Source organism: Arachis hypogaea, chromosome 19 (genome assembly GCF_003086295.3).
Source record: "Arachis hypogaea cultivar Tifrunner chromosome 19, arahy.Tifrunner.gnm2.J5K5, whole genome shotgun sequence".
NCBI lineage: Eukaryota > Viridiplantae > Streptophyta > Magnoliopsida > Fabales > Fabaceae > Arachis > Arachis hypogaea.
The window spans coordinates 58,689,041-58,708,841 of NC_092054.1; the positions used below are offsets into that span (position 1 = coordinate 58,689,041).

The window sequence follows — 19,801 nt, forward strand, 5'->3', positions numbered from 1 at the left end:
ACAAACCGCTGGTATAACCGCCGCCATATCAAAATTTTGCGGCACACAATATAAAACCGCCGCCAAATGACTCTGACACGGTTTACTTCTTATTTACTGGCGGTTTTCAAACCGCCGCAAGTTAGCACGATATGTCCAAATTTCCACAAGTTTAGCGGCGGTTTTAAAATGCCGCCAAATAGGACATTACTTTCACTCAATGTTACCGGCGGTTGCAAACCGCCGCCAGATCTAAAAGTTTCTATAATCTCTGAATCCAAACAGAGGCGGTTTAAAACCGCCGCCAATTTAAGAAAAAAAAAAGAAATTTCGGTCTTTCAAAAGAACCTGCCCAATTTTTTTACAGTATTATTGAATTATTTTTTTAATTCTTTTTATATTTATTATTATTTTAAGAGTGAGTATTTTCAACAAAAATAGAAGCTAAACTTGTAGCAAAAACAAAATTGACTATATAAGCAAAACAAAGTTATATATCCATCAAAATACGAAGTAAATAAATCTATTTCGTAGAGTTGCTCAGTCTAATTCAATAAAATGTTTGCTTCAATGCAAAATAACTCCAATCCTAATATTCTATTTTTACTCTATCATTCCACGAAACCCGTCCCTGCAGCGATTTCTGGGGGAAGCTCCTCACCCTGCCGTTGAAACAAATAAATCAGAGCGCTCTCCATCGCCTTCATCTTTTTCTTATCTGATGCTGCCTCATCCTCCATCGCCTTTCTCTTCAACTTCTCGCCTTCCAACTCTGCCTGCAGTTCAAGCAGCTTCCTCTGGGTCTCTTCTTGTTGGACTCCGTTGCCAGACGCATGTGAATTCGGACCGAAGAGTTGGCTAGGAGTTGGTCCAAAACCCACACCACGTACTCTACCCGGTTTCTCTTTTCCAAAAACCTGAGCAATGGAATCATTTTGAGACAACATTCTGGAAGACTCATCCTGTTGCTCAATCTCCTCAATTTTTTCCTATATACACAAATTAGCAATCTCCTCAACTAACTTATCAGGATAAAAAACACACAAATATAGCAGCAAAAAAATTTAGGATTACACATAACTCTCAGTCAATAAAAAATAAAAAGGCGAATGAAAACAAACATAATAAACAATCGAGAAATTAAAATTGATTTCTGATAGTAAATGAAATGTTTTAAAGATTAGCATCGATGATCATATTACATATAAACTCACAACATAAAGATGTGATAGTTTAGTTCAGCATACCATAGAAAGAATGAAGATATGCACTATGAACCAAAACCCAAAAAATTTAATGGAATTCTCCTAAACTAACTTGTGTTAACCTTTATCAATCAACAAGAGAGAAACTGAAGCATGTTTTCTTTCCCACAGCACCCTTTTCACACCTTTCTTTTCCCTTAAACTATACTATTATATAATAGTTTGCTTTTATTTTTCTTAGTCTCCAAGAAGAGGAGTAAGTAGCTGCATGGGAATCTCTATTATATCCAATATGTAAAGAGAAGCTAATAATACTGGATCAGAAAAGCACCAGTGGTTTCCGTAGGTTCTATGTAGAAAAATAGAAAGTGACTATAGTAATAAAAATTCTAGTAGATTAAAATAATATAGTCAATTAAATTATTATTTTATTTATTCAAGCAAGACTACTAATTAACTAAAGACCAGAATAATATATGGTGGTAGACTCCCGTGTCATCCACCAAACTCCTCACACACCCAGTCAAACATATCGGCTTTCAATATTGAAATTTAATAAGATCACCTTAATTATAAATATACTATAAGTACACTAGTTAATAAATCACACACAAATATTTTTGCCCCGAAGATATTTTTGGAAGCTTAGTTAGAGTTGGTAAACCATAATTAAGAAGTAGTACTTACACCAATTGCTCTTGCTTCATCATTGATATATGAGCCATCCTTTTTCTTGTGCACTTTGATCCACAGCTCTCCTCTACCGACTATCCTTCCTTGTTCTTCCGACTGTAACAACAAAGTTGAATGCATTAAAATTTTTCACAAAATCAATGAAAATTAAATCACAGAGATAGTTCAATAAGGATTTAAAACAAGTCAAGTACCTCTTCTTCTATCCGCCGTGCGAAGCTTTTCGAGCTGCCAGTGTGGGTATACTGTTGTTTTGATCGATTGACCACGTTTTTCTTGCACTTCCCCTATTGGTCCATCCGAGACAAAGGGAGATTAGAATCTGATAGAAAAGGACTCAATGCAACATAATTGGCATTATTGTGTAACAATGATACAGTATATTACCTTCGTCTCAGGTTCGGCGCGATAGTCAAGGAACCATCTCCAATGCTCTCGATCAATTCCCGGCGGGCGATTCTCAAGATTTTGTTCAGTTGTGAATGTTGGCTCATAAAAACGGTCATACAACCTCAGCCTTGTTTCCTTCCAAGACTTCCCCATACTTTTCAACATATTTTTCTTGATAATCCCTTCGCTGTCTTCATCAAAGTGAAAAATTTGCTGCACAGATAATAAATGTAATCAATAATTGTAAAAATACGCAGAGTTAGGTTACCCGGGATTTAAACTATTACCTTGACACATTCGTTATACACCTTGTCTTTCGTGGTAATCTGACACCAACTTTTTCTACAGATGGGAAATTTTCCATAATCAGATCCCAGCAGACCAAGCACGCCACTCAACAGTCCAGCTTCGTCCCCAATTGCTTGCTTTGCGTTGTTGAACCTGAGCACGATCTTCCTACCGTTAGGCCGTTCCATAGCCTCCCTCACGCTTAGTTTCGCCGGCTTGATTGTGCCGTCAGAATCTATAAGCCAAATATAACATTTACGTAGTACACAGCATGTGAGAAATTTAATATATAACATAATAATATCAACACAATACCTTGTTGTACGCCTAGAAAAGGAAGCATGATGGATCAGACCAGCATAAAACATGTTTAAATTGGTATAGAATTGCAGCACTTGAAACAAATTTAACAAAAACTGTTTGACTTTTATTGTAAAAAACTAAGTACAATGACAAATTTAAAATTAATTTTAAATGTGGGAGGCAAAAATTAAATTAGGGTAATAATTCAGAATTCTTTTAAAATATTTTGATAGGCTACATAATATATTTTAGGTAATTAAAGTATATGAAACAAGAGATAAAAAAAATACGCTGCCATCAATGGAGACGGTCAAATGTCATTGACTGTGTTAAATTGGAAAGCATTTTGAAATGATCGAATTAGAGTATATTGTAAGTTAATAATGGGTGGAGCCTAAGTCATGTTGATGAAAGAAAAAACAATTAAATACGATACCGATGGTCTTAACCGCCCAAAACTCTGTAGTCTTGCGTCCTCTGCGACTCTGAGCTCCAGAAGCATCATGGAGGTCGTCAACTTCTTCATCAACAAGAGTTTCCTCGTTTGCATTAGCGTCCAAGTTTAGATGGCCTGGCAGCGAGTTCTGGACACTGTTTGTGCTCATCTGTGGAGCAGGCCTTGGTTTACTTCGCGGGGGACGGAAAGGGCGTGAAGTAGCGGGGACACTATCACCACTTGTAGGGACACTATCACCACTGTTCGGGTGAATTTGAGAGCCATCATGGTGGGGGTCCGAAGTCGCAGTCGCTCCCGTTTGAGGTTGCTGAAATCCTGGTCCAAACTTTGATTTTTTCGTGAATCGACCTTTCCGGGCCATCTTAAACTCCTGACACCAACAAGCACACAAAAAGGAATACGAATAGTCATGGTCCATAGTTGTTATCTCAGATTCATAATCTCAAGCAGCTCATGAGATCCAATACTTGTTTTTTAATCCCTGTTAATTTTATTTCTATGTAATCGGCAGAATTACGAGGTTTCCAAAAATAGAAGAATTTTTAGCAACATGCTCCTATGACAATGCAGGTTCATGAACTATACCCCTGGGTCATCTATGAGCAAATTATATAGCCATGCATGTTGCCAGGTCCAGGTAAACTCATGCTTCAGTCAAAATAATCACACAAGAAATAATTAGAAGACGAACCCTTACCTGAGAAGAGAAGGCGGGATAGCAGTCCTTTGAAGTGGAAGAATTGCGATAGGCGAGAGAAGCAATAGGTTTCAGGCCTTCGTCAGGAGGGGGCTGATAAACCACTATTTTATGGTTTATCTTGTACTCAATTGAGTGGTTTTTATCTACTCTTTACCCACTTATTCATACTATTTGCATGGTTTTATATTTCCTTCCTAATTATGTGTTTTGATTGAAAACATGCTTCTTTAATCTTATATTTGCTTATTATTAATCATCTCTTATTACCATTAGATGCCTTGATATGTGTGTTAAGTGTTTTCAGATATTATAAGGCAGGAATGGCTTGGAGGATGAGAAGAAAGCATGCAAAAGTGGAAGGAATACAAGAAGTTGGAGAAATTGCTAAGCTGTCCAGCCTGACCTCTTCGCACTCAAACGGCTATAACTTTATCTACAGAGGTCCAAACGACACGGTTCCAGTTGCGTTGGAAAGATAACGTCCGGGGCTTCGATTTGATATATAATATGTTATAGTTTCCCTGACGCTAGGCGACGCGACCGCGTGATCTATGCGGCCGCGTCGCAGTGACGAAAATCCAGCGTGGCAAAATTCGAAACCAGCGAATTCTGGACTGTTTCTGACCCAATTTGCGGCCCAGAAAACACATATTAGAGACTATAAAGTGGGGACTGCATCCATTCATAAGAAGGCTCTCATAATTCACTTCTCATGATTTAGATTAGTTTTGAGAGAGGTTCTCTCCTCTCTCTCTTAGGATTTAGGACTTCTCTTAGTTTTAGGAGTGACTCTCAATCCCAAGTTCTTTATTTTTATATAATTTATGAACTCTTCCATGTTATATATAATTTTCTTAATTAATGTTATTTGAGGTATTTCAATTCATGACTGCTTTCTTTTATTTACATGATTACTGCTTCCCATCTGAGGATATTTTTATTCCAGTAGATTTACTCTTTTCCTTTTGGTTTTGGTTAAGAAATCAGTAACTCAAGAGTTATCCAATTCAACAGCATAATTGTTAATTGTTATCTTGCCAATTAAATTGATCTTTAATAATCCCAATCTTTTCTTAGGAATTAACTAGGATTCAAAGATCTAACTAATTAGTCACTTGACCTTCCCTTGTTATAGCAAAGGTTAACTAAGTGGAATTAAGATTCAACTTTCATTATTGTTGATAAGGATAACTAAATCTGGACTTCCAATTTCTCATACCTTGCCAAGAGTCTATTTTATTATTATTATTTTATTTTATTTGTCATATAACATATTCCCACCTTACTTCCTAAACCCCAATTTACAAACTCATAACCAATAATAAGAACATACCTCCCTGCAATTCCTTGAGAAGACGACCCGAGGTTTGAATACTCAGTTATCAATTTCAAAGGAGTTTGTTACTTGTGACAACCAAAACGTTTGTATAAAGGGATTTCTGTCGGTTTAGAGACTATATCTACAACGCGACTGTTTTTATGAACTTCTTTACTGGCAAAAATCCTAACGTCAGGGGCTTCGACGGCGGGAGACTCTGTGAGACACCGCTAGAGGTAGATTCAAATGGAGTCTCGCAAGGGAGAATAAGGATTTGGGCGTCGTTCCTTATTTCATCTCAAATTTGGCTTTAGCAATCTGTTAGCGTGGAAAATTGGGTTCCCACTCTTTTATAATAATAATAATAATAATAATAATAATAATAATAATAATAATAATAATAATAATAATAAAAGGATAATAATAAAAACAGCCATGTATAACAAAGGCATTTCCTTATTAATTCACACCTGCACACCGCCTTAAGTACAAGTATCGGGGAGTGTTAATGTATATATAATAGGAATGATAATATAGGAGTTTTTTATATCTGAACCAAAAATTAGTTGTCACATCTTTTTTAAGATATAATTTCCAGATAAATATAAATTATAGTGACCTCTATTACTATTAAAAAGGGGATATTATTCCCGTAAGGTGAATATATCAAAAATGTCTTCTTATTGTACCAATTAATATAGCATCCCTATCTAATAGTTCACCCATTCAAACTTGTATTACTGCATAACTATAAATACCATATTTCATACATAATTAGATAAATAAATTATCTGAAAATTAATATCATAATATTGACCAAAATATAAATACAAGGACTACCTAATTATCCAAATACGAGTAACTTTGACGAGCCATTGCTGCTAAGGCAAACCAAACCTCTATACCTATCTATCTATCTATCTATCTATCTATCTTTCTCCCTGTATTCCCCTGCTCTCTCTATGCATGTTTTGTTGTTGTTTTTGCATGTCTCATGAATTTTTTAGCTTCACCAACTTTGATATCAATCAAAGGAAAAAAGGGCAAAGAAGTTTGATTTGTATTGAAATGAAATTGAAACTGCCCTAGAATGCAGAAATCATAGAGAACAAGCCATAATTGTCACTGTTATATGATTCTAGACCGCAATCTAAGTGAAGTGAAATTTTGAGTACAAAATAAGCACTTCAATGGGTAAGCAACAACATCGAACCCTACCTACCAGACACAAAAATCATGAGTCCAAGTAGGCAACGAAGTTTACATAGATGAAATTACAACAACGTTTCAGCACCTTGTTCCAGCAGTGATCAACATCCAACATGCATGAGTCTCAGCTAGGCCTTTCATCGAACATCCAAGTCGCGTCACCAAGCTCCCTTGCAGTTCTTCAAGAATCATGCCCTCCTTCAGCTGGCACCTTCAAGAATGACATAAATGAAACCATGAAACAATTCTATAGGTTCTCATCGAAAACAAATTCACAATTTTCTTTCAATGCATACCCTTTCTTTGCATACAAAGACAACCCAAATGAAATCCCATTAGGTAAAATATAACAAAATAGAAATACCCAACAAGATGCTAGATGCTCAGGTAGATGCAGTCGCCCTTTGAAATTGCAAACTTAGTGTTCAATGATATTGAAAGTAGGGTTCCAAAAAAGGGGTGGCCTTCAGAGGGGGACATTAATGTCGCAGAAGCAACAGTGTAGGCTGCACCAACATACAATAGGAACTTATTTATGAGACAAATAGAAAATGAGGAAACACCATCGAACCCAAGGATGAGATTGGAGGCATATTTGGTTGCATTGTGCTATGAAGAGTTGAAGCCAGGTCCAGCTTCTAAGAGATGTTGCTATGGAGTCGGTAAACCCGATTATAACAAAAAGCTTATAATGTTGGCCTTTTTGCTTTTGCAACTACTTTTAATCCCTCCACTTCAATTTCTCTTACCTCCTCTACCACCCACAATAAGGCAAATCAACCTTGCTCCTTTCTAATTTTTTAAATACCCAGCCATAATATTTTTAGACTATCTTAGTTACGAAAACTATTATATCTTCTTTTCTCCATTTTTATAGAAATCAAAATTCATTGAAACAGGCAACACCACCAAAGAAATACCCAAACTTGGTCTACTGGCTATGGCTGTGTTTCTTTAGATCAATACTTTGTGGATTTGTCTAGAAGAATATTTTGATTCATATATATTGGTTGAAATGTTCATGAGGAATTTTTCTTTCGAAATGAGTGCATGTTATTTAGGCTAACTCCTGGATTTTATTGTTAACAGGGAAATATATATAGAAGCAGTAACAACTTAAAAAGAAAGAACTCAAAATCAACACTTTAAATTCCTTCAGATATTTACTTTTATTCTTCTTAAAATCTCCAAAATAGCCAAGTGCATTTAACACTCTAATCCTATTTTTTTTGTTTCTCTTTGTATTAACGTAAAAAATTGGCTAAAATGACAACAATAGATAAAGTTTGGGTATTTCAATATATTTATACGAAACCTGACAATGAGTATGTTAGATTTATATTGTCCATATAATTATTGAACAAAGAAAGTGTCAATTGTCGTGAGCAAGTTTAGTAAGTATATATCTGATAAGTATCACTAACATACTTATTAGCAATGAGTCATCCATACTCCATGATATTGTTACAGTGCATGTATAGTAAATTAACCAATGGCTAAAATCTTTAAAACAAGAACTACATAAAAAATTAAATATCAGACAGTGCCATGATAAATTAGTTATGAAAATATATTCTCCTTAATTAATATTGCATAGTTTTGTCACGGCTATCATATGCAACCGGCCTTGAAGTTCTTCACCTAAACCAAAGCTTTTCCCTTAAGGATTCAAGTATCTTGTTGCCCACATAGCTAAGTGCCACGCATTCTTCTTCTCGGGAGACATTCCACTATAAGGATCTTCATTCTCTTCGGGTGTTCTATTGAGGTCGTAGGACAGCATCGAAGCCTTTCGTCCAGCAGAATCTTTGCCCTCAGAGATATCGGAGGAGACAACATTCTCTCCTTCCAACGAATCTGGAACCACCTCCACCGGGTCTTCAGATTCCTTTTGTATATTGTCTCGAGACATTCCTGAGAGGTGCAACGTAGCCAAACAAGCCCGGATTAGGAGAAATTAGTGTGTGAATTGACTAATCAAAAGGCTTAACATTTAGAATCAATTGCTTCTTTAATCAGACAACATTGGATTATAATTAGTGAAGCCAAGGGGTGACCCCTACTTCAAATAAGCTGCAGATTGGGATTGAGACTATGCAACTCAACAAGGCCTAGCACCTTTAGAATTGATATAAAAACGATAAAATCTTATATGTACATGAAATTAGTTAGAGTGATGATATATATATATATATATATAAGTCTGAATTCATGTATGCGTTAATTAAATAATTCTTAATTAGATTTGTCAAGCTTATAGTGGATTAGACAGAAACAAATCATATAAACAGTACAAAATCCGAGTCTTTCTTACTATCCCATAGTCGCTCAAGGCCATGTGCTATGAGTTTGAATTCCTCCCATGCTGCAATATCTAGTTCAACGACAAGAGTGTTCTCATAGCGTGACTGCACAAAGAAGCATAACTCAAAATGTATAAGTACTGCAGCTAGAAAAAAAGATATTTCATTTTCTAAGTGTAAAACATTGAGCAGTAAGTAGAACATGAAACCCAAATTGAGCAGGCGCACATCATGCCAAGGCAAAGAAAAGTAAAACATGAATATTTACCTTCACCTCGTCAAGTATTTCCTGTGAGCACCACGTTTCCGTACTTGTTCTAAACTCAAACCCAAATTTAGCCCGGTATTTTCGGTCCCATTGAAGCATTTCCTAAAATTTTAGAATAAACACATTAATATGGTTTCTTTCCACGAATAAGAAAAGGGTTTAAAAAATGAAACTGGGCAGCAGCAAACAAACCCTCATCATTGAACCCGGTGCATGACTAATGGCTCGATAAACGTGACTCTGTCCAGAGAACGCATCCAACCATGATTGTATACAGGACTCTTTGAACCATAACTGCCTTGCAAAGGAGGTTGCGTGGTCCAACGAAGAGAATGGAGACGTATCTATCATCTTCTCTACGAACCAATGGCTTCTGGTAATGAGAAAGAAGTCTCTGCTCTCCAATTTCCCTGATAGTCCACCAAAAATAGAAAGAATGTACAAGAACAATATAAAAATGTGATTGTAAGAAGTCTTGAAGGAGAGATAACAACATTGTGAAGACCTAGTTAAATAAAAGAGCTTTATATGAGAGGATAAGTTTTAAAAAATCTCAAATAACTCTATAAAATCAACCTATTGTCTATTGATATGACTAAAATACAATCCAATATCTATCGTAGGTGAATCATGACAGTAGTATATATCCAGAACTCCCATGAATATGAGATACATGCATGATGGAGAACAATGTTTTAGGAATCAGCGGCCTCATCACAATCTTCAACCCTTCACTAGTGGACTCCTCTAAATCGCCGTCTCTTGTCAACCGCAGGCCTTCGACATCAAATTCAGGCAAGCTAGTTATACAGGACTGTGGATTAAGGTCGACCTCACAATATTCATATTCTTCGCCCATGTCAAACAAATCTCTTGGCTTCACATGGACTACTACACTCCATCCATTCTCAACCTCATCCGCCACATAGAACACAAGACGCACCTCAGATGCCAATATATACGGCTCATCGTCTTCTCGATCACCGGTGTGAATCGGAGTGGCAAAATTGACACAGGTGTGGCCCAAAACGTCTTGCCGGATGCCTCTGCCTGACGTGGTGTCTGCCCAAAGACACTTGAACAAGACTACAGTGAATTGACCGCTGTAATTTAGCTCGATGATGTCTACTAATTTCCCGTAATACGAGACCCCGCCAACAGCAACATTGGCATCCCGTTTACTTGCATAACTTCTAGTATCCGAAGTGACATAAACCCCGCTATTCTGTGTTTTCATCCCTTCCTCCCTCGACATGGTCCTAAATTTAAATCCATTGACATTGTAAGCCTGATAGCGTTTGGCCTGAGCAAGGGGACCGCAGGCGAGCCACTGCAACTCATTCGAATGATTGGTGCTTCCAAATGGGACCTGTCATTGAACCATTAGAGGCAAGAGGGCATCAAATGGTATTAGGATCCTGAGATATTAAAGATTACCTGATGCCTAAACCAATTGGAAAATCCTCTGTGCACAGCACTATCTACCTGAGACTGGGACCTTGTTTTACTTCGCAGTTTTTTCTTTGTCATGGCTCTGTACTCACTGTGCATACAAAAGGTTTGTTCAAGTTTAGTACTACCAATACCAAATTGGCTCACTGTATAATTTTAGAACTCAGTCTTTGTACTTACTCCAAGAATTTCTCTACAGCAATGCAATTGACCAGTACATGACGATGTGCTTGATGCTTTTCGGTTGCTGTTAGAGTAAAAAATGAAGCTGCCCTGACCGCCTTTCCAACATCTGGGAACATATTGGCAATCTCGCACGGCGGAGCATCGGTCAGCCGGTCGTCAACGCGTGTCGGTCGGTTGATCCTAGTCTCGACGTTATCTAGGTATCTCGAACAGAATGTGAGGATCTCCTCGGATAAGTAGCCTTCTGCAATCGATCCTTCCGGTTGTGCCCTGTTACGCACGTACTGCTTGAGACGACATAGGTACCTTTGAGAACATAACATAAATTACTAGATGACAGCTGTCCTAATAAAACAGGTCGAGTAACCTTAAGTAGATTAATACCTCTCAATTGGGTACATCCACCGGTAATGCACTGAGCCACCGAGACGTACCTCCTCGACCAAGTGCACCGTTAGATGAACCATAACTGTGAAGAAGGAAGGTAGAAATATCATCTCCATGTGGCACAAAGTATGGACCACATGATCCTGAAGGAGAGGAAGTTGTTGAGGATCTATGGATTTACTGCATATTAGTCGGAAAAAGGCTGATAACTCAGCCAAGACGGCGGACACTGGGGTGGGCAACACGTGTTTTGACGCAATTGGCAGTAGATGTTCCATTAGAATATGACAGTCATGACTCTTCAAGCCGAATAACTTGCGCTGTTTTAAATCAACACGACGAGAGATGTTACTAGAGTATCCGTTTGGAAAGACCACATTCTTGATTATCCTAAGAAAGACATCCTTCTCTAGATTCCGCAAGGTAAAGACTGCAGCGGGATACTTTCCACCTTCAAGTGGCCACATATCCTGCCGGATGCCCATCAACTGGAGATCTTTTCGAGCTTTTAGGTGGTCTTTGGACTTACCGCTCTCGTTCAACATGGTGAAAACAATGTTGTCGCATACATTCTTCTCTATGTGCTTCACGTCAAGGTTGTGACGTAATTCGTTGTTCTCCCAGTACGGCAGGTCAAAAAATACACTCCTTTTTTTCCAGGGAGACTCATCTTGCACCACGGTCTACTGTCCGCGCCTTCTTTTACCGCCCACCGCTTGCACCTTGCCTTGTGAGATGGGAACACCCTCCATTTGTCTCAGGACATCCTTACCAGTCAATTTGGTAGGTGGGGATCTATCCTCTACCTTGCCATCGAATCTACTCCGATCCTGTCTGTATCTGTGATCGCGATTCAAGGAGCGACGATGACCCATATAACACTATTTCTGACTGAAGGTGAGTCACATAGTCTCGTCATCTAAATTGCACGTGGGGCAAGCTCTCCCGCCATAAGTATTCCAGCTAGATAAATTGCCCAAGCCAGGAAAATCGTTGATAGTCCACATCAGTGCAGCTCGCATCTTGAATGTTTTCTTCTCACTGGCGTTGTATGTATCAACACGGGACCACAACTACTTCAGCTCATCGATCAGGGGCTGTAGGTAGACATCTATATCATTGCCAGGCATTTTAGGACTAGAAATAATCATAGAGAGAATGAAGTTGGTTTGTTTCATGCAAATCCATGGGGGTAGGTTGTATGGAATAAGAATCACTGGCCATATTGAGTACTTTGAACTGAGGTTTCCATAAGGATTGAAGGCATCGCTGGCCAGGGCTAAGCGAACATTGCGTGGATCGCGAGAAAATTCAGTATATCTCCTGTCAAATGCTTTCCAACCCTCACCGTCCCTGGGATGCCTCAAGGAACCGTCTGTGTTGGTTCCTCTCTTGTGCCACAACATGTCCACGAATGTCTTGCTGGACATGAATAATCGCTGTAACCGTGGAATCAGAGGAAAGTAACGGAGAATCTTCGCCGGCAGAGGTTTCCCATTCTTCTTGACAACGGCGTTGATCCTTAATAAAGAATTCTTCCGGGTCTTTTGCTTCCACCTGGATGCTCCACACCGTTTGCATTTAGACAGGTCTTGATCGGAGCCCTGATACAGCATGCAGTCATTTGGACATGCATCTATCTTCTTATACTCAATACCGAGCTTCCTTATGATCCTCTTGGCATCGTGCAACGTCTTCGGAATCCCTGCATGCTCAAAGGCATCACTCAGTAGCTCTAGAATCAAACCGAAAGCCTTGTCGCTCACTCCGCACATGCACTTGATATGGTACAGCCTCACCAAGAAAGACAGTTTCGAGAATTTTGAGCATCCCGGGTACAACTCCTGCTCGCCATCCTCCAGCAAGTCGTGAAAGGCACGAGCCTCGCAGCTAGGTTCGTCAGATAGGTACGGCAACCCCTCCGCAACATCTTCGACATGCCCATTCATCGAGTCTTCATCCTCATTCTGCAGTCCCGGCAAGTTGAATGCGTCGTGGACCATGTCACGCATTTGATCTCCTGAATTTACAATGGGTTCTAGTTCTTCCCTACCGCTGGATCTCTCGTCTACGATCCTCTCACCGTGATGTAACCAAAAGGTATAGTTAGGGGGAAAGGGTTTCATCAAAAGATGATCGTAGGCGTCTTCTCTAGTTTGGTAACACCGAAACCCACACAAAGGGCATGGACAATGTATCATCCCATCGGATGATGCATTGGCAAATGCAAAGTCAAGGAATCTATTTAGACCATCCCTATATTCTACACTCCCTCGTGGCTTTGTAATCCAGCTCTTATCAATGTCTAAATAAATGAAATAGCAGAAATAAATAACAAAATAGTAAAAAAATATAAAACTTATAAAAATAAGGGAAAAAATGGGGTGTGTGTCAAGAGAACCAATAACAATTTATCACAATTATGAGATGGGAGAGTACCATACGTAATAAACTCGACAATATATTACAAACAAAACCATGTAGGGAGCGACGGAATAACTCAAAACGGAAACAGAAATAAAATTTACTTGCATCCCAGATAACATGTAGCACACGAAAGATATTGGGGAGGAGGCTTACTCATTGCAAAATTCTGTACTTTCTAAAAAATTACTGGGTGAAAGATTTGCTGGTTCCAAGTCCAAAAAGTGAAAAGAAAATAAAAGCTTCCTTAAAAATTGAAAAAAGAAAATAGAAATGAAAGTTAGATTTAAAAAATAATGAAAAAAAAATATAACTAAACAGTCATGAAAAAAGAAAATAGCACTGAATTTTTTGAATTAGTATAAGCATAACAAATTGTCAACAGGCATCATGTATAGTGAAAAAATAAATTCAAGACTAATGTAATATACAAAGATTATATGCTGGAGTAGTGTTTGGAATTTAAAAGTCAAAAGTGGAGGTCAAAATGGATTTATCATGAAAAAGGAAATAGATTAGTTTATGATATGCTCTTGGTATTAACTGTTAATGCGAGAGATAGAAAGAGTAGAATTTTTGTTCTTTACTTGTTGAAAAGCTAAGCAATTGGTTTGGTTATGCCTATAAAATTATATATTAACTGAAACTACATGTGATCTAGTACTTGATTGATCATTGATCTTAATCATAAAGCAATGAAAATTATTGAATAAAATTGGTCACGGAAAATTAACTTATTATAAGATCTAAATCGTAACCTTAAATTATTGGCATAAAGTTATAATATTTGTTTAATTAACAAAAAATAATAGAATCTTCTTTACTAGCTAACAAAGAGTATTTAAAGATGGGTTCTTAATTAACTACTTATTTAAGAAAAGCCCCATTTTATGACTAACTTGAAAACAATAGTACAAGAATTAAAAAATGGTAAATGATGAGAGGAAAGAAAGGCACAAGTTGTGTGTGAAGCCCATGCATCATGTAGATGAGCATTTCAAACATGTGTCGTGACACAGATGTATATTATACTAACAGTATCTTCTATTCGCCAATTGAAAAGAAGAAAAAAGACACTGATAAAGCAGCTTGTTATATATAAGAGTTGGGACACTATCACTTTAGCCCTTTGACCCTTTTCCATCTGTTATTATATGCTTAGAGTTAACAGAGTAGCACTGTATAAACATGACACAAGTGCATTACTCTAAATTTGTCCTAAGCTATTTTAACCAATATGCAGCAAAATCCTATGTACCAATACATAATTAATAAAATAACAAATTCAGCTTCACAAAGTTTAATTTCACCTCTTCTAATGATATCAGCCAGCTTCTTAATAATATATTTTTACATCACAGACCACTAATGTTCAACACTTCTCATGCAGAAAACATTCATATAAAATAGCACCACCCAAAAAATCATGTCCACGATGTTGAAAACTGTGTGTGTGCATAAGTAAAAAACACCTTGAAATAGTTGTTATAAGATTACATTTAGTATTACATATAAAATAAATAGACAGCATAATAAATACCAAACAAAGTCAACATTAGATCACTTTTCATGCTAGTAAAAAATCAGCCAAGTTGAAGGTAAAAAACGAAGGCAATTTTAAGAAACACAGGAATAAAAAGAAAGGTTTTATCATAGTACTGATTTATAAGTGTTAACCAAATAGATTTTTATTGTAAGGTTTGAAAAAAAACCACTTTGTTAATGCAACAGAATAAAATTAGTTGCTGCTAGAATCCAATCTAGGTAAAACTATATCAAATGCATCTTTGTTGAAATGCCCTAGTAGTAGTAGATTTGGAAAACACATCTCAAGGTTCAAAAGGAATTTAAATGTTCTCACTTAAACTGAGATCAAACTGCAGAAGTAATATCACAGTTCATAAAAAAACTAACACCAATTAATTAAACGTTATAATCAAATAATCACAACTAAGTAACCAATTATTACTAAGTACTGAATTTACAAATACAAAAAAAAAATCAAACTACAGAAGAATCACATTATCACATTTGAGAAAACAAAAATAAGTAATTCTTTGGTAAACATAAACATTGCTAATTTTATTTGGCAATCCACCAACCCTCCATCGAATATATTAGCCCTGTATTTTTTTTTGTATTCCATGACTTAAAAAATTTTGCTATAAAACTCCACAAATAGAAATTCAGTATTTGTGAGAAACACACTAACAATTTAGTTAATACTTTGACCAACAAATCTAACTGAAAATCCTAATTTTCTGCAAGGAACAAGCATAATAGAATAGAGATAATGGGCCTGACAGCTGATTATTGGGATACCATTATGAGGATTTAAGCCATGGAAGGAAGATGCTATAACAATGATAATTATAGTAACAATAATGAAGCATATAACTGAGTTCAATTTAAATTTTGGCTTCATTTGCAATGAAACGGTAAACTGTATTAACCAAAAATGAAAAAGAAAGAGGAAACTTTCATGAAGGCAAAGAAATTGAGGTCAATTAAATAAATGATAAATTAAATTAAACAAGCAAGGTCTATACTAAGTCCATAGTAAAAAGTAAGTTATTAGGGGTAGACAACCATAGTAATATTAACAGATCAATTCATTCAGGCTGATCATACATAGATGTGCAGCTGTATGTATACTCTAATTAGATTAATCTTTTAACGTAGCTAATTAATCATACATAGAGTAATATGATAATTAATCATACTCAATTCTTGTTGATCATAGACAGAGTAATATGCTAACTCATCATACTCAATTGTTGCTAATCATACACAGAGTAATACACTAATTAATCATACTGAATTATCTATCTAGATAATCAACTCTCTATTGTTCAAATAGTTAAAGTAATGACAACAACAGATAAATGACTAGGCAGCTGAGCTTGCTCATAGTGGATCAAGTCACATGAATCAAATCCCTAACTCTAAACAGCAGCAATTAACCCCAACACATAGAAGATATAGACAAATTACTGTTCAAAAGTCTGAACCAAGAATGAAAACACGAAAAAGAGGTCAATATGGATGAACAAACCAGTGAAGGGGGAGATGCTCAACTTCAACCCCGGTGAGAGAAGCACTGATGGCAGCTGTACGGCTCAACGACCAACACGGAAGCGCAAGGTGGAGCAAAGGTCAGGGATTTTGCACACAATGGCTGAGAGAGTATGGTCTCAGGAATTGTGGATGACAGGCAATAGCTCGAAAATTTTAGGGGTTTCTGCAAAATTGGGGGATTCAATTAAAGGGTATAAGATGACAGGGGGGACTGGACACATTGAATTATGATGAAATCCTCACCTGGGTGGGTTCCTGCGCTGAAGTTCACGGCTCTGTTCTTGCTCTTGGTTGGCGCGCTGCTAAAAGAAACTCGCGGGTTTCTGCACAATTGGGGGGAAGAGATTATTGGTTGTGATATAAAAGGGGGAATTGAAACACTGAATTAAAACTCACCTAGCGGCGTTTATGGAAGTAGTCACCGGGAATATTGTGGCACAGGGGGTGGGTGTGTTTCGCGCCTCTGCTCTGCTTTGGTGCGCGCCAAGAATATAGGATCAGACGAGGATTGTTGATGTTATATATCCTGATTTAGCTGCGGTCTTCGCTGCCCAGCCACTATCCAAGAGCGTTTTGCGTCATTTATCCAGACCGCCGGTCATCTCTGCAGCTATCCATCTAATATGCGGCGATTTTGGCCACAGCCGCTGTTTCTCTGCCGTTACTCTCCGCTTCTGCGATAGTGCAAAATATATATAATATAATAATAATTTTTATAATTATATTATAATGTTATAAATAATAACAGATTTAAAAAATAATATCAGTAAAAATAAAATATATAATATAATAATAATTTTTATAATTATACTATAATATTATAAAATATAATTATTTTTTAAATTATTTAATTAATAAATTAAAATAATAAAATAATAATTTAAAATAATAATAAATAATTTAAAATTTTATTCTTTTAGATTCATATTTTAAAAAGGTTGAATAATTTTTTATTGTTAATAAAATCAAATGTTTCTCTTTCTATATATGTTATTAAGCAATCTAAAAATACATCTTCTATACGGTTACGAAATTGACTCTTTATATTATTTTGGTTTCATAACTGCTTCACATTTTCTCCAAGCTTGATTATGAGTGCTATTATGAATCCCAACATGAATTTGTAGTCTCTCACTTTTTTCTAGTTTAAAAAATCATTAGTTAGAAAAGTGTCACCATCTTTAGTCTCGGGCTTAATTTCATAAGATAACAACAAAGAAAAAAAAAACATCTTTTGATATACTATACTCTAACCAGTTGCTATAGTCATCAAACTAATTAGGATTAAATCTTCAAAAAGAAGAACTACAAGCAGTTTGTGAAAAATCATAAATCCTTGGTTGACAATGACTTTTTTGCAAATATGTGCATTTAACTTTATCTCTGTCATTCGGATGATAATTTGAGATCTTTGGTCGTTGTCCTAGATTTGCTATAAGACTCTCTACTTTGAATTCTAAAAATCTCCTTTTGTTAGAAGAGGTCGATGAATTATTTTGGGATCCAATCTCCAACGACGATATTCTTTTGAAATTTTTTCCATTACTAAAAGAATAAATTTATAAAGCTAAGTTCATTAATTAATAAAAATAATTTATAATTCCATACAAAATTAAAAGTACAATATATAATTTATAAACACAAAATATAAACCAAAAAATAAGAAAAATACACAATAATAAACATCAAATTAAGAATGTATATAATAAAATAAATCCAAAAATATAAATGTTGCACAATACAACTGCAGCGACAATAAGTCAGTAAGCCACTAAGGCACAAACCACTGAATCTCAAAAATGACTACTCCATAACATTATTACTCATCTTATAGCATCTTCCAATAACGAGATTCACTATAAAAATAATTCACAATTCGAATAAGGAAATTTATTGTAAAATTCAATTAATTTTCAGCAACAAAGTGCAATATCTTAATTCAATTATACATCAATATACACAAACATAAATCATCCAATAATCCAATTATTCAAGCAACATCAAATATTCAAATTCATAATTTCACATCAATTATTCAAATTTCAAACAGCATCAAACTCTAATTTCTTAATTGATAAAATCAATTCTTACTGAAAAATGGAGAGGCGAGACCGATAGAGAGTTACAGACGTAGAGGCAGAGAGCGACAGAGACGATGAAGTGGCAAAGCAGACGAACAGATAAAGTGGCAAGAGTGCAAGACTGCGAGAGACAATGATGGAGCAATGAGCCAGCGATGAACCAGACAATCAGCAACGAGCCAACAGGAGACAGTGAACGGAGAAACAAAGAGCAAGCGTGCAGGCGAGCATGCAGGGCAGGTTAAGAGACACCGAGATAGGGAGCCAGCGACAAGCAAGAAGCATCGATTACTCTGCGACAGTGATGTGGACTGCAAATAAATAAGAAGGTGGGTGGCGAGCTATGCATCGGTTATGTGAGGGGAGAAGGAGAACACAGACAAATTTGAGAAAGGGGAGAAGGAAAAGGGTGTTACGGGCTTTGGGATTTCAATTTTGGGGGTGGAGTCAAATTGTTTTTGGGAGTGGGGTTTAAGTTGGGGTCAAATTGTTTTTGGGATTTCAATTTTGGAGGTGGGCTCAAATTATTTTTGGGAGTGGAAGCACCTAATTTTTTTTACTAAGTGCTTCTTAGTAATTTGTCAAATTCAGTGCCCCATTCAACTATGAATACATCCATCCCTGAACACATTAATATTTATTAACATAAATAATCCAATTAATTAAATATGAGTTCAACCAAATTAAACAAGATAATATAACAAACGGAGAAATTATTAAAATAGTAATAAAAAAGAAAAAATAACTATTTCTGACTATAAAAGATTTAAACATTAACAAAATTGATCGATCATAAAATATTGGAACTAAAACTATGTTCATACAAGATAACTTTCGTTCGACAAAAATAATCAATTGTTGATAATTTCGTAAATACTCCTCTCCTTTTCTTTTCTTTCCTCATCTTCTTCCATAATCACCACCACTTCCATGTCAAAATCCACCATCTCCTCTTCCTCCATTACCACCATCACCATCATCACAATTTCATAGTCATCCTTCACCATTATCCTCCACCATTGTCGTCCATCACTGTAACCATTTTTCATATTCATCATCATCCTCTACTAGCACCACTAC

At 36.4% G+C, this 19,801-nt stretch overlaps 4 protein-coding genes and 1 long non-coding RNA gene across 5 annotated transcripts; all 5 read right to left on the reverse strand.

Annotated features, from left to right (window-relative positions):
- Positions 1-480: 480 nt before the first annotated feature.
- On the reverse strand, positions 481-3,683 carry LOC112778382 (uncharacterized). Its single transcript, XM_025822703.2, has 6 exons — positions 3,295-3,683; positions 2,555-2,790; positions 2,265-2,480; positions 2,072-2,164; positions 1,872-1,973; positions 481-968 (listed from the first exon to the last, which is right to left on the reverse strand). The coding sequence occupies exons 1-6, from the start codon at positions 3,674-3,676 to the stop codon at positions 591-593; spliced, it is 1,407 nt and encodes a 468-aa protein (XP_025678488.1). The 5' UTR covers positions 3,677-3,683; the 3' UTR covers positions 481-590.
- Positions 3,684-6,064: 2,381 nt separating this feature from the next.
- Positions 6,065-7,511, reverse strand: LOC140181882 (uncharacterized). The gene is made up of 2 exons (XR_011877506.1): positions 6,907-7,511; positions 6,065-6,753 (listed from the first exon to the last, which is right to left on the reverse strand). It is a non-coding gene; the product is annotated as an uncharacterized lncRNA (long non-coding RNA).
- Positions 7,512-7,918: 407 nt separating this feature from the next.
- On the reverse strand, positions 7,919-17,326 carry LOC112777538 (uric acid degradation bifunctional protein TTL-like). Its single transcript, XM_025821939.3, has 7 exons — positions 17,037-17,326; positions 16,884-16,963; positions 16,618-16,803; positions 9,306-9,523; positions 9,114-9,215; positions 8,857-8,950; positions 7,919-8,456 (listed from the first exon to the last, which is right to left on the reverse strand). Exons 4-7 carry the CDS (start codon positions 9,462-9,464, stop codon positions 8,203-8,205), a joined length of 609 nt encoding a protein of 202 aa, XP_025677724.1. The 5' UTR covers positions 9,465-9,523; positions 16,618-16,803; positions 16,884-16,963; positions 17,037-17,326; the 3' UTR covers positions 7,919-8,202.
- On the reverse strand, positions 9,742-12,013 carry LOC112778383 (uncharacterized). Its single transcript, XM_025822704.1, has 5 exons — positions 11,861-12,013; positions 11,136-11,755; positions 10,746-11,057; positions 10,551-10,656; positions 9,742-10,482 (listed from the first exon to the last, which is right to left on the reverse strand). Exons 1-5 carry the CDS (start codon positions 12,011-12,013, stop codon positions 9,742-9,744), a joined length of 1,932 nt encoding a protein of 643 aa, XP_025678489.1.
- LOC140173021 (uncharacterized) lies at positions 12,212-19,728 on the reverse strand. The gene is made up of 2 exons (XM_072228422.1): positions 19,599-19,728; positions 12,212-13,443 (listed from the first exon to the last, which is right to left on the reverse strand). The coding sequence occupies exons 1-2, from the start codon at positions 19,726-19,728 to the stop codon at positions 12,212-12,214; spliced, it is 1,362 nt and encodes a 453-aa protein (XP_072084523.1).
- Positions 19,729-19,801: the final 73 nt, after the last annotated feature.